We start from the raw sequence: 16,584 nt of genomic DNA, 5'->3' as shown, positions 1-16,584 counted from the left end.
TGCAATATTAATACCTTTTTCTGACAATTGATGATTTTTTTGCTCTAGCGTGTACTTAGCTTTACATTTTTTACTAAAGAAACAGCTGAAGCAGTTGAAGTTTTTCTTTTTTTTAGGTCTACTGGCACATACAAATGATGTGAGAAGAAATTAAAAAAAAAATACTGTTTTTAGCACCATTATTCTTTTTTATTTCATTATTTTTATAACCCTATTCTTTATTTTTCTTATTATTTTAACCGGTATGTTGGAAACAATTTATTTAAACATAAAAAAGTGAAGTTATAAAAGTAAATGTTAAACTAAAAAAAGTAAAAGCAATCAATTATTATATGCTGTTATATATACCATGGCTGATCTGAAGATTCCCAGTAAACTAAACTAACATTGCAAGTGAAACACATAGCACGATCTTCTGTAGCTTTAGAATCGATTTGCTAAATAAACGTAATTCATTGAAAAAAACTTTTAAAATTTTTAACAACTTAATTATTATCATTACCATCATGTTGTTTAATTTTTTTTTATTTTTTTTTGGACAAGTTTAAAAAAATTATTATATCATATTAACATGCACTATTAAAGTTATTGTATCAATATAAAGATTTGATATGTTAAATTATTTATTCATTGTATGTAACATTTTACTGTTTAACACATCTTTGGATAATGAATTTAAAAATATTTTTGAATAAAATTTAACCGGATGGTAAAATCCTGCTTCTGCCATTGGTCCAGGTAATGCCCATCTGAAAATTCAAAACCACGATTCAGAAAAAGGAGTTATATAATATTAGAACTAAAACAAAATACTAAATATATATTTAACAAACTTACTTGTAATTCATGTGAGGCCATGATGTAAATGTTTTTAATCTGTCAATTTCATTAAACATCAAAAGCTTTTCGCTGCATACATTTTTGCAATTGTGTTTTTGCATTGAAGTCAAGCGCTGAAGGACATCACCAAGTACAGGCAATGCAGGGCCTCGTTTTTTTTGCTTTAATAGTAGTAAAGCAGTATCGCAAACATCAGTTATTAAAGAATGCTGGATTGTAAAACAAACCGTGAGCCACTTTTAAAAAAATATAAAAAAATTTATAAATACAAGGCGTATTGTGTTGCTATAAAATTACTATTATTATTATTATTATTATTATTATATATTACATTATATTATATATATATAACCCTTGGAATTAGGGTCAACAATCGGCAGTGCTGACCTTAAAGTGTTTGAGGTTGGCAAAAAATTGCCGATCTCATTTCTACGTTTTATGGTAAGACTGTTGTATCAAATTTTTTTTTCCGATCTCAAAAAGATTGAGGTCAGCAAATTGAGGTCGGCATATATATATATATATATGCCGACCTCAATTTTTTCGGATTTCTTTCATTAACTTAGTCTTACTTTGTTTTATTTTGTTGTGATCAACGAAAATATCAGTATTTTTCTTTAAAAAATTTGCATCTTATATATATATATATATTTTTTATTTTTTAAAGACATTAACTTTATTAAAATTTTTTAAAATTTTTCAATTTAAAAGACAACTTTTTTAAATTACTGCATTAATATTAATTACTGCAAAACGAGTTATTTAATGGCATTCTTATTACTTACATTTTTAATAGTTTTAAAGTTAATAAGAAAAAGTTTTTGTGAAAAAGTTATGCCTTAAAAAACTGAAAAAAAGTTGGCTTTTCTAAACTTTTGCATGTTACTAAATGTTTGTTTTTTAAAATTTAAGGAAAACCTCAACATTTGAACAAAAAGACATGATAAAACTTAACATAACTTAAATAAGACCTTAACTTATTAAATAAAAAATGATAACCTGAAATCTTATAGTTATACCCAAATAATCGAAAAAACTGATTTTAAATAATTTTTGAGTTATTCTCAAAAATTGATTTTAAATGATTTTTGAGTTATTCTCAACAAGATTAAATGATGAAATATTAGAAAAATATTTTAAAACTTTAATGCTTTTCAGTTCAATACATTTAGGTAGACAGTGCCAATTGTTCTTTTAGTTTGTGTTGGGCAACCATTTATGGTAAAAATCAATATTATATTAAAAGTTCATTTAAAGTTAAGCAACCTGTTAAAATATCACTTTTAAAAAAATACAATATATTGCATTCACTTTGCAGGCATTGCATAAACATCGCATAATAAAACTGCATAAACATTTAAAATATATTTTAAAACTTATTACTGTAGAGGTTTTATAAATAGTCAATCATCAAAAAAAAAAAAAAAAACTTATACTTTATCTTATAACATATTTGTAGTCTTTTGAGTGTAATGCTTTTTTATTTTAAAAGAAGAACTAAAAAATAGCAATAGATAGCAAGTAATAAAGAAAAAGGTAAACAAGATACAGAAAGAAGATACGTACAAAAAACACAAGTTTTTATTTATAATTGATACAACTCATAATAATTTCATAATCATTGTTAACAAGGTTGTAGCCACAAGTACTTCTAATTTAATGACTGGACGACAATTTGACATATTATTTTTTCAAACAGAACTCAACACATTAAAATCTTGGTTTCTTTCATAAATATGTAAACAGTTCATGTGGTGTTAGAATCTAATGTGTAATTGCTGGCAGACTAGTTTGTGCTGCTTAGACTAGTTTGTGCTGCTCTCTTTTTATAATTTCTCTAATTCCATTCCAAGGACTTTTGTTATATTGCAAAGAGATGATGCTCAGCATTTATTTTGTAAACTTTCAGCCGTTAAAACATTATAGTAGATTTTTGTAATTTTTCAGTGACACTGAAATATTTTACTTTATCAATTGTAGGTAGTTTGATTTTAAACATAGGGAATAACTTTATGAGATAACAATAAAATGCTGTTTGGTTATTGTGATTATGGTCAGAAATCATAAAATAGCATTCACATTAGAGCTGATCTTTGTAATTTTTGTAATAAACAGTAAATGGATCTAAAGAACTTACTTTTGTTTCCTGTTGATAACTATTTATTTGTAATAATATTTATCTAGTTTATTTGTAATAAACAGCACACAAACATATACTTTTCATCAAATCTTTGTAATATATCAAACAACCCTTAGGTAGAGCAACACATATCAACTTAGCCTTTTGAACATAAAAACATACACAAACCAAGGGTTCAGGGTATAACTTCTTAAATTCCAGATGAAGTTTCTTTAAACGAACTAATATTAGGCTTATGAACTTTTATATATCTAGAAATAAATGAAAGGTTTTTTCATGGTGTAAACATATCAGTCATTTTTTACTTATAAAGATTAAAAAGTAGTGTTAGACATGTTGCATTATACAAAAACTTTTTTTAATTTTATACTATTTCCAGTATTAAATTTATTTAAAACTCTTTCCAAATTTGTTTCAGAACGCATTTAATTTGACTTGATTTCTTTATCACATTTTCAACATGAACAAAACTTTCGGAGTTTTTGGTTTTAACAATATCATAACTGGCAGTGTAGTATTGGTATAACTGGTAGTGTATATATAGAAACTGGTAGTATAGTATTATATAATACTTCGAATATAATACTACACTACTAGACTAAAATCCAGAAAAGGGATTTCTGGATTTTAGTCTAGTAGTGTAGTATTAGGAAAAACTATTAATACAATTAAAATGATTTACACTTAAATTATAAGCATAAATAAATTATATGTAAATCATATAAATATATTATATGTATAAAATAAAACAAATATTTGAAAATCATATCAAATAATTTGAATTTAGACACTGATTATATCATTTAAGGGAAAACTGGTTATTTTCATTTATTTCAACTGTTTACGATTTTTATGCTTACGAAATAAATGTAACTTGTCATATATTTTTATATGAGCGGTTACCCTAAGTACACAAGTAAAAAAAAAATTGTACAAAGTAAAAAAAAATTGGACTGCCTATTCATGGGTATTGAACTAAAGCACACTAAAATTTTGAAAATTTTAATGTTTAAATAAGTAATATAGCGTCATTTAAGAGGTAGAACAACTCAAAAATTATTTAAAATCAGTCTTTTTATCTATTTAAGTTTTACTATAAAAAAATTTCAGGTGATCACCTTTTTTATTTATGTCTTATTTGTACCAATTTTGGACAATTGTAACTTGATCGGATTGGTCAAATTTTTGAAGCAAATCTGAGGTGGTATTCTGTGCCATTTTTAAAAAACTAGGTGGTACATACATAAATACATACATACATACATTAGGGTGGGTCGTATTTTTAAAATTTTGGATATGGGAGCGCGCGCAACATTTTTTTTATGTATTAGGGTATTAGAAGAGACGTGAATAATTTTTTTTTTCTTAAAAAATTTATCTAGTGTGGGCGCAGGGCGTTTGAAAAATGTCAGTTTTACGAAAATCTTATCATATTGGCATTTTTCGGCCTTTTTTATATTAGCCAAAGGAAAGGCAATTATTAAAAAACAATCAGACATAATATAGACATAAAAAATTATATATATATTCAGTGCTACTTTTTTAATGCTATACAAACACGATAGACGTAAGAAAAGTTGGCTACCATTATGGATTTTACAAAAAAATTCTACTTATAAATATTAAAAATGAGAGCGTGCGTGATATTTTTTTTATGTATAAGGATATTAGAAAAGACGTGAATAATTTTTTTTTCCTAAAAAGTTAATCTATTGTGGGCGCAGGGCATTTAAAAAACGATAGTTTTACTAAAAGTGCATCAAATTAGCACTTTTCTGTCCTTTTATTTAAGCCTATGGCGATGCAATCATCAAAAAACAACCAGGTATAATATAGACATTAAAATAAAACATAATTTGGGGTGCTACTCTTCATAAAGTCATAAATAAAATATATAAAATGTCATCTAAAAGATACAATATATTTAAAGTTCAACTTATTTACTGTCATAAATAATCAAAGCAAAACATCAAAAAATTAATATTGCTTAAATTAATTTAAATAGATCTTTTTTTGATTGGTTCACGGGCATGATTTCTTAATGTACTAATGTTGCTCTTATGAACCCATCTCTTCTATCTTTTCCAAATACCGATTGAGAAGCTCGTGTGACTTCTTGGACACATCGTTCAATAGCTTGCCCATGAACAGGAAAACAAGGTACATACATCGGAATATCATTGTATTTTAAAAGTTCATCCTTTGACAATAAACATGTAAGTAAAGGTTCGTGTACATCCAAGCTCCAATCAATTAGATCAAAAAGTGATTCAGCATTTTCATTATGTATATGATGTTTTCTACTTCTTACACTAGTGTTTCCGTATTTTAAATCTCCTCTTAATTTTAAAATTGTTTCAACTGCAAATTGTCTTTCTGTTTTTTCTAGACTACATAACACTTCATGGAATGCTCATAGTGAAAATGTTTGAAGAACATTTTCACTATGAGCATTCCATGAAGAAGATAAAACGTAGGGCATTACAATGTCTTTAACTTTAAGTCTTTGATGACAAAGAAGTTTTAACTGCTTGAGTATATGATTAGGCCCTTCAGTCCACTTCCACTTTACTTTGATTTCAAACCAAAGTGGCGCATAAACACCAACAATAAACTCCACCAGAAGTTGCAGATTATATGTTTCTTCAACTGAAAGTACGATTTCGGAGCACCAAAGTAAACATATTCTATTTGCAAAATTCAACCATCTTGCATGCGAATGTGGACCAATTTCTTTACTTTTAAGATTTTCCGGAAAAACCCCAGCATTAATTGCATGGGTAATTTTATAAAGATACTTTTGATCATCTGATAGCGACTTTACAACTTCAGAGTCAAGTTCTATTATTGCATTAGGAAATTCAACTTTTACTATGCTATCTTTGACTTTGAAGCTAGTTGCCTTACCTATAAGTTTTCCAATAGAACCAGAAAAATTATTTTTAGACGTAGTTTTTCCATCAAGCTGAATCATTAGATGTCAGAGAGGTAGTTCATTTGCATGAAGAGCACAAATTATCCACATTAATTTTTTATCCAATTTATGTTCAAGGAAATGGATAACACCTCCTTTCCAACCAGTGTTTAAATTTGTTGAGTCTGCACCAATGGCAACTAAATAGTCTCCGACATCATGATTCACAATCCATTCGTAAATATTATCAGCTATTTGCTCAGCTGCAGTCTCTACTCTTTCTTCAGAATTGTTAGTGAAATGAAATTGGTATTTTCCTCCAGGTTCAGAACAAACTGAATAATGTTCTTCTTTTTTTTCCGATGGGTGTAATTTTCCATCTTCTTCTTCTCTCATGTACTTAGTCAAATCTTTTCGTCCATCAAAAAATATACATTGAATATTATCATTCATCGCTACTTTTTCAGCTCTACCTCGGATTTCTTTCATTAACTTAGTCTTACTTTGTTTTATTTTGTTGTGATCAACGAAAATATCAGTATTTTTCTTTAAAAAATTTGCATCTTTTGCAGAAGCTGAAGTAGCAGTAGCTATGGCTGCTGCAGCTCTGTTAGATACCCCATACCTAATAGCTGCTTGAGAAACCCTGGTAATATCTAAGTAATTTTTTTTCAAACTGAAGTCAACTTTTTCTGTATTATCTGCATTTTTGTTGCCAATGTCCAAATCGTCTGTTGTTTGAAATTCTATTGCTAAAGGAGAAAATAAATTATGTTAAACAATTTTAATGAAAAAAATTTATAATCAATTTATACTCAACTTTTTAATTCACAGTTTAAACAAAAATTGACAAAAATATTTTTAGTATTTTAGCATTTACTTGCATCCTCACTAAGTGTTCCAGGTATTTTAGAGTCTGATTCTTTTCTACCTAAATATCTTGTTAACCGATGTGTCTCTGGTATATCAACTAATCCTATTTGTAAAGAACTTTTGTTACCAATTTTATTTCTTTGAGCTTGTAGGAAAAATAGTTCTTGCAAAGGTATCTTTGCTACTTTTGGACATATGCAAGTTACATGAGCTTTAAAAAGACAACCATTCCATCCATTTTCATTACAGCTAAAGATGTTGCACTTACATTTCGTCAAGTCAAATAACTTATCAAGCTTGTCCGTATACATATTTCTTTTTTTTGTAGTTCTCAGTTTTCTAATGTCTTTTGCAATCTTCCATTCAAGGACAAGTTTATCGACTGCGTATTTTTCTGAGACCAACGGGATTGTAGAATTTGCTGACATCAAAATACTTTTTATTTTAATAAATATTTGTATACACATACATCTTGTATTCAAATGTGTAACTGATCTATCACGCAACAAAATTCCATACCGTAAACTATCTCTCAGCCTAGGCAGCTCTGATAAACAAAGTTTGAGTCCATTACCCAATATCTCATGCAATTTAGGGCCTACTTTGGGACTAATTTAGGGCATCACTTTGGCATCCTAAATATTGTAATAAAAATGTAATTTACATTTTTATTACAATATTTAGGATGCCAAAGTGATCATAAATAAATAAAACTCGTTTAAACTGCAAATCGTCAGGAAACTATTATCTTAGTAATAATCCTACAAATAAGCTATTGGAACTTTATAAAAATAAAAAATCCTACACCATTTCCTGTATTTAAATAATTTTAATGGTTTTTAATAATAATGGAAGGGAGGATATAAGTCCAAAGCCCACAAAGTTTGATGACTATGTTTCATGATTCACCTCATTTTATACTAGTAGCATTACGCACATTGAAAATAACAACAACCAGTTTTGTATACTAATTTTTTTTAAAGTTTTTCGTAAAACTGTCGTTTTTTAAACGCCCTGCGCCCACACTAGATGAACTTTTTAAGAAAAAAAAATTATTCACGTCTCTTCTAATACCCTAATACATAAAAAAAATGTTTCGCGCGCTCCCATATCCAAAATTTTAAAAGTATGACCCACCCTAACATACATAGATACATACATACATGCATACATTCATACATACATACATACATACATACATACATACATACATACATACATACATACATACATACATACATACATACATACATACATACATACATACATACATACATACATACATACATACATACATACATACATACATACATACATACATACCTACATACATACACACATATATACATACATATATAATTTCACTTGATAATATATAAATATATAATAATATAACTATCATAATACCTTTAGACTGAGACCAGAAGCATCTTTCATAAGTAGGACTGATTTTTCATATTCATCCCTTAAGGTATTAATAACTTCTTCAAACTGCTTTTTATGTGCTTCACTGCTCATTCCAGGAGCAGATGAAAATGGATCAGTAGTTTTTATGCATTTTTCAAGAGCTACAAGTAATAGGCCAGCCTAAGATTATGATACATAAAATCACGAAATTTTTTTTGTTCAAAAAATAAACCCTGATTAAAAATTTGTGAGTTACATGGTAACATGTTAACAACGTGGTAACTGTTGCATGGTTAACATAAATAAAATCCTACAAAATACATAAACTGTATCCTTGATAAATTTAAAATCACTTAATTACCTTGGCAATACCAAGCTCTATTGTAACAATTTCACTACTAGGTATTTGGGATAATTGCAGAATGGTGTGCAAGTAAACTTGCTCATTATTTGTTGCACGGCAACCAACGATATGATTAGAAGTAACAACAATCTTTTCTTCTTTTTCAAAATAAACACAAAGTTGTGGACTGACGGATCTTGCTACAATATTAAATTGAAAAAAAAGTTTACATTATATAAAAAATAAATATATTGTAAGAATGTACGCCAACAAAAATTATCTCTATATGTTAATTGTAAAGAATGACAATAATAAAAAATTAAAATGCTTTGGAAAAAAATTCTTAAAAAAACAGTTGTTAAATTTTTTCTTAAATTAATGAATTATTAAATATTGAAATGAAACCTACCTCAAAAATAAATAAAAAATAATTTGAAATATAAACATAAATTTTAGTTTTTCTTTTTTTTAATTTTTATCATGAGAGAAAACAGAGTTATAGAGCAAGAAAACAGTTGACAGCAAGCGATTGACACAAAGCAATTGACAGAAAGTGATTGACAGAAGCAATTGACAGAAAAAATAAAAATTCAAATAAATAGAAAAAAAAATTATTTAAGTTATTTGTAAACCACCTGTTTGTAGCATGCTTAATAATTACATTAAGGATTCAAAAAAAAATTTTCTTCACGCTTGGAAAAAAATTGATACACATTTCTACAGTTAACAAAGTTTATAATATTTTAATTTTATATGTCAGTATACCAGCCTTCCTGGGAAACGTGTGCGGTCACACGCCTTTTTCATCCACATTTAAAATAATTTTCTTATACACACAAACCATGGCAGTTCGTAACTTTTTAAAATAAAATAAAAAATAAATGTTATGGAGGAAAATAAAAATGTAAAATAGATTTATTCACACAATTTATTAAAGCTGACAAAACTGATAAGTCAAATTCAGTAACATATTCAGCCATTAAAGAAATACTTTATAAAAACTTTGAACTATTAGTTAATTCACAGGAGTTTGAAAATGTGTGTGAAAAAACATGGAAATCTTATAAACGCCTGAAAGAGAAACACTTCAAGAAAAATGGATATGCATTTATACTTTCACAAGCATCAAAAGATATTATTTATGAAGTAGAGGATCTTACATAACAGAACTGTGTTTTTCAAAACAAAGAAAATCTTTTACAGAACTGTGTGATAAGATGAAAAAAGAGAGGACACAAGAACTTCTTAATTATTTAAACAACTTTATCACTAATAAGTGTCTAGAGTTGCATGTTAACCAGTTATTGGGTTACCTCTTATATAGAGTTAACACACAAAATAATAAAAGTATTGCTCGAGTTGAAAATGATATTTTTACAAACCATATGGAAACAACAGATACCAACAGCATAGATGAATCGATTGCTTTAATGTATTCCTTTACACTAAGTAAAGAGCAAGTGAGAAGATTAAGATTTTTTATTGCTTCAAAAGGCATCTATTTTCCAACAATCAATGAATTGCTTGAAGGAAGAAAAAAACTGTGCCCTACAATTAGTAATGTTTTGACTGGAAGAGTTTCTGTTTAATACAAAGAGCTTGTAAAAATGACAATTGATTCTGTTTTGAATATAATTAATTCTTTTAGACGGCATTAGACGGCAACGAGTATCAGATGTGTTTTAAGGATGGTTGTGATGGAGCAGGGCAACAAGTATGGATGAAATCAAAAGAAATGATTAAAAGAAAGTCAAAAAGATGTTTCAATATGGTCTTATTCCTCTGAAACTAATATGCCATCGAAAATTATGACTGGCAAAATTATTCACCAAATGTATCAAGATCATTATGTTTTTGATGAGAGAAACAGAATCTAATCAAGATTTGCTAGATCTTATTGTCCTAACTACTGATAACGCACGAGAAGAGTTAAATGCTGAAGGAATGTTGTCTGTTTGGCAAAAATTATATCAATGTCAAAATTTATATTCAATGAAATAAATATATATTTTGCATGAAGGATTTAAAGTTTAAATGACTCATCAGCAGATTAGGAGGTTCAGATTGTATACTTTTCAAAACAAAAACTACTGCATGGACAGATATTAGGAGAGTTAGTGAAGGATTTCTGATTGATCGTTCATCAGAAGAAACTTGGATGTTGTATGAAAAGCTAGTTAATAAGGATGGTATCATTCCGACTAAAACTGGAGATTTTGTCACACGAAAAGGACTATCTAAAAAACCACAAACCAAATCTGATCAAAAAAGTATATGTATTACACATTCATATATAAATAGCACTACCTGGTTTTTGTAAACTACTGTATCGGTGTCATATAGATTATAGACTTTGGGTTAAAAAAACAGGACCACTTGGTGAACTAATATGTGATGTATCTAGAACAACTTACAGATGTGATAAGTCGTCTTTACGGAGATCAGATCCTTGTTTTAAACCAATTTATCCATTCACATCCTCCAAAGTTATGCCAAGATTGTGGTTCAAATAAGCATACAAGCAGAGTATTTAACAAAAATGAACAAATATGGTAATTTGAACCCAATCCACAAATTTAGTTTAATATTAAAAATTTAAATTTTTCTATAACAAGCAAAAAAGTTATAACTTTCTAAAAAGTCCTAAATGAGTTTTCTAGGATTTCTTAACCATTAGTTATGATCCTATTTCCAAAACTTTGCCTTCTGGGCCCACTGTGCTGTGCATTGATAAAAACAGTGAAGTTTAGCAAAAACATTTGAAAAACAAATTTAAAATTGTCCATGTTTCTAGAATAAATTATAAAGTATTTCCTTAATATACTGACTGAAAAAAGTTGCGAAAAAATTGTATATCAAAAAATGTTTTTATTTTTGTTGTATTCTCATCTGCATTTTTCCTCGACTTGTATCAATTTGGTAGTGGAAAATTGTATCAATTTTGGTAATTGTATTAATTTTGGACTTGTTTCAATTTTGGACTTGTATCAATTTTGAACTTGTATCAATTTTTTGGACTTGTATCAATTGGACTTAAAAAAATATTAAAAAAAACAGTAAAGTATTTAGGTATAAAATATTTTTTCACTAAATTTTACCTTTTTTAATTTTCAATTTTTTTTTTAGTTTGTTTGATTGATTTTGCTATTTTGTAAAGTATTCGTTTTCTTTCTTCGAGTATTGCTGTTTTATTCTTTATAGTTTCTTTTAAACTTTATTTTGCCACAAATTCTTAAAACACAAGTTCTTAAAAATATAAAAAGGTGGTCAAGTTGTCTTAAGAAGTTACATTAAGCATGAATAAACAAGGTGTGCGACCGCACGAACTTACCAGGAAGGCTTGGTATATTATTTTCCATTTATCATAAAAATTAGTAAATATTATGCTAATAACATAAAAGTATTATCTAAATATTTTTATATAACTTAAACAGAAAATATCTAATTTTCAAAGAATATTTGTATATGTATATACTACAAATCAGTAAATACCTTTCTTGCAATGTCACACATGAAAAAAAAAACAGTGATCATGAGCAGTATTTGTAAAAAAGCTTAAAAAGATACAACCTCACAATGATGCAACAGTGATTCATGCTTGGTAGATAGCAGGTCCAATACTCTACCTGCAAAGATTGCTTTTTAATACTTTTAATGATGTTCTTTTTCCTCTAGACCTTGTCTAGAAGATAAAGAGAATCATTAAAAGAACCCAAATATGACAAAAATATTCAATACAAGGATAAGAAAAAGATTTAAAGAGGAAGAGAAAGGAATCAGAAGTAAGGAAATGGCAAGCACAATAAAGAGAGAGAACCTTAGCAGATGCTAACTTTGCAATCAACTTTATATATGTTTTCCATGCCAGTCGTCCTAAACGAGACCAAAAGGAGAAATTCAATAAGAGAGTTGCAATTCATCGATTAAGAAATGTCAGCAATATTGTGATAAATAAAGATTTAGTTTGCAGTAAATAACTTAGTTAAAATTCAGAGCTGTTACATAGGAGAAATCAAATCCAAGATTAACTGTCTGTTTTAAGTTGTCAAAAAGTTATTACTTTTTGTCAAGAGAGCAGTATATAGTTGAGTCATCATTTGGTGAATCCAAAGAAGTAGGAAATAATAGATTTAAAGAGATCATTACATGGCCCCAACCATCTAAAGCAGAAAAAGGAGAAACTGAGTTAAAGCAGAAAAAGGAGAAACAAACCTTAACCTTATCTTCATTCTTTAATTTGTGTCATGACAGAGACATGACACAAATTAAAGAATGAAGATAAGGTTAAGGTTTGTTTTGAAAACAAAGTTTTTAAAACAACCCTAATCACAAAGTTCACTATATGAGGAAGAGATTGAGAAATATAGAAGTTATGAGCTTTAGTCCCAGCAGGGTCAGCAATGTTAGAGCTAAGCCATTTAGTGTTAAGAGCATTAAAGTCTCCAATAATAACAAAATTAGCTGATGGATAAAGAGAAAGGGCATGGTCATTGAGTGAAGAAGTGCTAAATAGAAGTATTTAAAAGAATTGTTAGAGGTTTAAATCTGATTACAGGACAGATGGGTAAAATGATGCATAATTATATACCCAGGACAAGCATGTAACTATTGGAATTTTTGAAAATCAAAGTATAATAGGCATAATAGCAAGTAAGTTTAGTGACTTTTATAAGAGGTAGGATTCAACTGATTAAAAATTACTGCGTAGACCAAGTTTGTTAATATAAAATAGATTGAAACAGTTGTTGGTGATGGTTTAAAAATGTTTAACATTTTTAGGTGTTTTAGTCATTTTTATAAGAGTCAATCACAAATAGTACATGGCACCTTAAGCAACGAGCTATGGAGTTGTCTTTTTAAATAATCCAGAGTCATTTGCAAAGTGCACACCAAAAGCACTAACGCAGTCACTATTCATGTACATCATGGCAATGGTAATAATCTAATATTTTGCACCTGTTAATGGAATCAGTCTCAGAGAGTTTGTGGAAACTTACTACCAAATGACCTCCCAACCATTAACCTGAGTTTTAGAGCTGTAACTTTATTAGGAGACAATACCCAAGAGCAGAGTCAAGAAGATCCAAAATTTATGTTGGGCAGGAAACAATATAACACAAGTTTATATTTAAGCCAGCTTATTAGATGAAGGTGTGTAATGCTGGTCAAAAGAATTATTCTGCTTGCCCAAAAATCTTTGTCTAAAAGGATTTATACAAGACAGTAGCTGGATGCAGGTAACATCTGCTGAAGACAAGTATTTTTATAATGACACCATATCTAGCCTTTAATCAACCAAAAGGCATGAACTTTCTTTCAAATGCTCTTACACGGTGCTCTGTAATAAGACCGCAAAGACTTCTAGGGGGACTTGTAATCTGAGGATCTGAGGCAACCAGACCTACATAATTTTAAAAAAGCTGAAAGTTTCTCTGAGTATACTTCCAAAAAAAGTAGAAACAATGGTCAACGATGTACTTTAGATCGTGGTGGCTTTGACAGGTAAGAGGTACCTAAGATGTTTCAAAAACCAGCTAAAATTTATCAAATTATAAAGCATAACTTTCTTGTATTTTTATTTAAAATAGTATTAGAAATCGCGTCATCCATTGCCAGACACTTGGTGCCAAACAAACATATAAGTTAGCAATATTGTTAGTTATATATATAAAAATGTAAAAGCAAAAACCTTAATTACATAAGATAAATGAAAATAATTGCTGTTTGATTGCATAAAAATGTACTTGCTTCTATTTGCATTTATTATTCTTCTTAGATGAAAATTAAAATAAAAATGAATTTAAAAGGGAGTTTTACAAGCTAAAATATTTTTTTTTAAATAAAAAAAAAATGGCAATAACTGCGATAATTTTCAGATAATGAGACAGAAAACAGTTTAAAAACTTAAAATTAAAAGACTGTTAAAACCAAATAGTTTCAGTGTTGCTGATGTATAAACACCTTGTGTGTCAATCTCTATGTAAGTCAGTCGGTGTATTTATCTTTAAATTTATTTGAGTTACTAATACTATTCTATATATTTAATGTTAATTCACCTCCCAAAGGCTGAGAAAGCCACTACAGTCAAGGATGCTACTTTAATTGTGGTTACAACCCTCTCTTAACTCTATAACTCCTATAACATAAACCTTGACAAACAAGGCCGCTGTGCAGAGAAACAAGTTAAGTGTGGTACAACCAGAAATGTAGTGAAGAACAAACTTGAAACTTTTTACTTTAATAAAACAAGCACTCTCCCACTACACCACCATTGTATTAATATATATTTTGAATAATTACAATTAATAATATAAAATTATTAACAAAATTTTAAATTATTAATTAAACATTAAATTAATAACAAAAATTTAATTTATTGCAATGCTGTATTAAAAAAGATAAAAACCAGGTTGTGTACTTACAAAAGAAAAAAAAAATGTGGAAAAATTATTTAACACCTTTTTGTGTTAAACAACCTATAAATTCTTTTATTTAAACAATCTATAAATTTTTTTAATGTTTTGAAACCAATTGTGACAGTTATTCTCTATATTAGCAATCATAAAATTAGTAGCAAAATAGTAAATCAATAAAATTAATATAGTATAATTTTAGTAATCAGTAGTAAAATAGACGACAAAAAATCTTGGTTAGAAATCAGAAAAACATCAAACACAGAAAACTTGTCATGCCAATGCTTCCGATAGGTGCTTTAGGGTTACGGTTAGGTTTATGCTTTTTTTATAACAAGTGACTTAAGATCATTTGATTTTCAAATAAAGAATCTATAAAAATGATTTTTATGTTAGTTAAGATCTTTAATTTCACCACAAAACACAATTTTCATCCAACAGTTAAAACGTTTACGACAGAAGTCTAATTGATCACTGTATAGTTTAATAAAATAACAAACTTAGCTAAAACATTATTACAGTTTTCTTATTTATTTATTTATTTGGACACAATGCCCCATATTAAACATTAATGATCCTCCTTTTTAATTAAAAACACTACCACATTTAGATCTTTTTTCTAAAGAGAATGATCGACTTAAGCTATTTTGCAACATTCAACGATAATAAAGGCAAAAAGATTTACGGACAAACCTTTATCATCGGTATTAAATGGAATACATGATTTCTTTCCAGAATGGATATCAATTATTTCAAATCCAATCTCTTCTGATGTTGCAATAATACAATTTAAAGACTGAGAATACTGAAAAGTTGATGGTAACTTTGAAAAGCTTATGTTGGTATCGGAAAATGCCATTTTCCTTCATCGCAAACGGTTATTCGGACTGATTAGAAAAGTTCAATTCGCCCCTTCTAAAAAAACAGGTTCGCAAAAAAATTTAAAGTGAGGGCCCTTACCTCAAATTTGAATATCGTGTTTTCCTATGGAAACATCCCTTAAATTTTTTATAATTTCCATATATCATCAGAGATATCCATGTATCATCATATATTATCGGTTCTACAAATAAAATAAGGAGGGGGGGGGGGGAATACCTAAAAAGTACTCGACTGACTTCTTAAAAAATAAAAAAATAAAAACAAACAAAAAAGGTCCTCAAAATTAAAATTTACCTGACTGATTTGTGTCAAATACCCGACTAGTCAACTAAAATCGTAAGAAAACCGACTATAAATTAAAAATTAACTTCTTTATTGGAGTTGAACACCCCCACGCCCCACAAACCCTGTAAAATTGCCTCTGGATATCATACCCAATGTATAGTTTAAAAAATATTTTACTATATAGTATATGGTATAATATTTTTTCGATACATACAACTGATTTTAAAAAGTGCTGATTGCATTTTTTTAAAAGATTTTCTTTTCTTTTTTGAAATAAACAAAAAGATCCGAAATAATCCATATCGACTATGGGAGTTGCCAAGCTGACAACAGTGAAAACAAGTTTGAAACATTAATCAGACTTTGTATGAACAAATTTGTCTACACTATGATTCACAAAGTTTGAATATAATAGACTTTGTTTTAATAAATTGTTTCCAATATTATATGAGCTAGTAATCAATCAACGAAGTTTAAAAAATACCTT

The 16,584-nt window shown here is 28.2% G+C and overlaps 1 protein-coding gene across 2 annotated transcripts in view; it reads right to left on the bottom strand.

Annotated features, from left to right (window-relative positions):
- Positions 1 to 15,847, bottom strand: part of LOC100214758 (uncharacterized) — a 134,392-nt gene extending 118,545 nt beyond the window's left edge. For both annotated transcript variants that reach the window (XM_065804846.1, XM_065804847.1), the window contains exons 1-6: positions 15,624 to 15,847; positions 8,536 to 8,717; positions 8,175 to 8,354; positions 838 to 1,076; positions 704 to 749; positions 349 to 437 (exon numbers count right to left, since the gene is read on the bottom strand). In XM_065804846.1, the coding sequence (XP_065660918.1) occupies positions 349 to 437; positions 704 to 749; positions 838 to 1,076; positions 8,175 to 8,354; positions 8,536 to 8,717; positions 15,624 to 15,789 (902 nt within the window). In that variant the 5' untranslated portion in view covers positions 15,790 to 15,847. The remainder of the gene's footprint in view (positions 1 to 348; positions 438 to 703; positions 750 to 837; positions 1,077 to 8,174; positions 8,355 to 8,535; positions 8,718 to 15,623) is intronic.
- Positions 15,848 to 16,584: the final 737 nt, after the last annotated feature.

Source organism: Hydra vulgaris, chromosome 09 (genome assembly GCF_038396675.1).
Source record: "Hydra vulgaris chromosome 09, alternate assembly HydraT2T_AEP".
In the NCBI taxonomy this organism is placed as follows: Eukaryota; Metazoa; Cnidaria; class Hydrozoa; order Anthoathecata; family Hydridae; genus Hydra; species Hydra vulgaris.
Note: the sequence above shows the minus strand (reverse complement) of the source record. Positions and strands in the feature narration are given on the sequence as shown.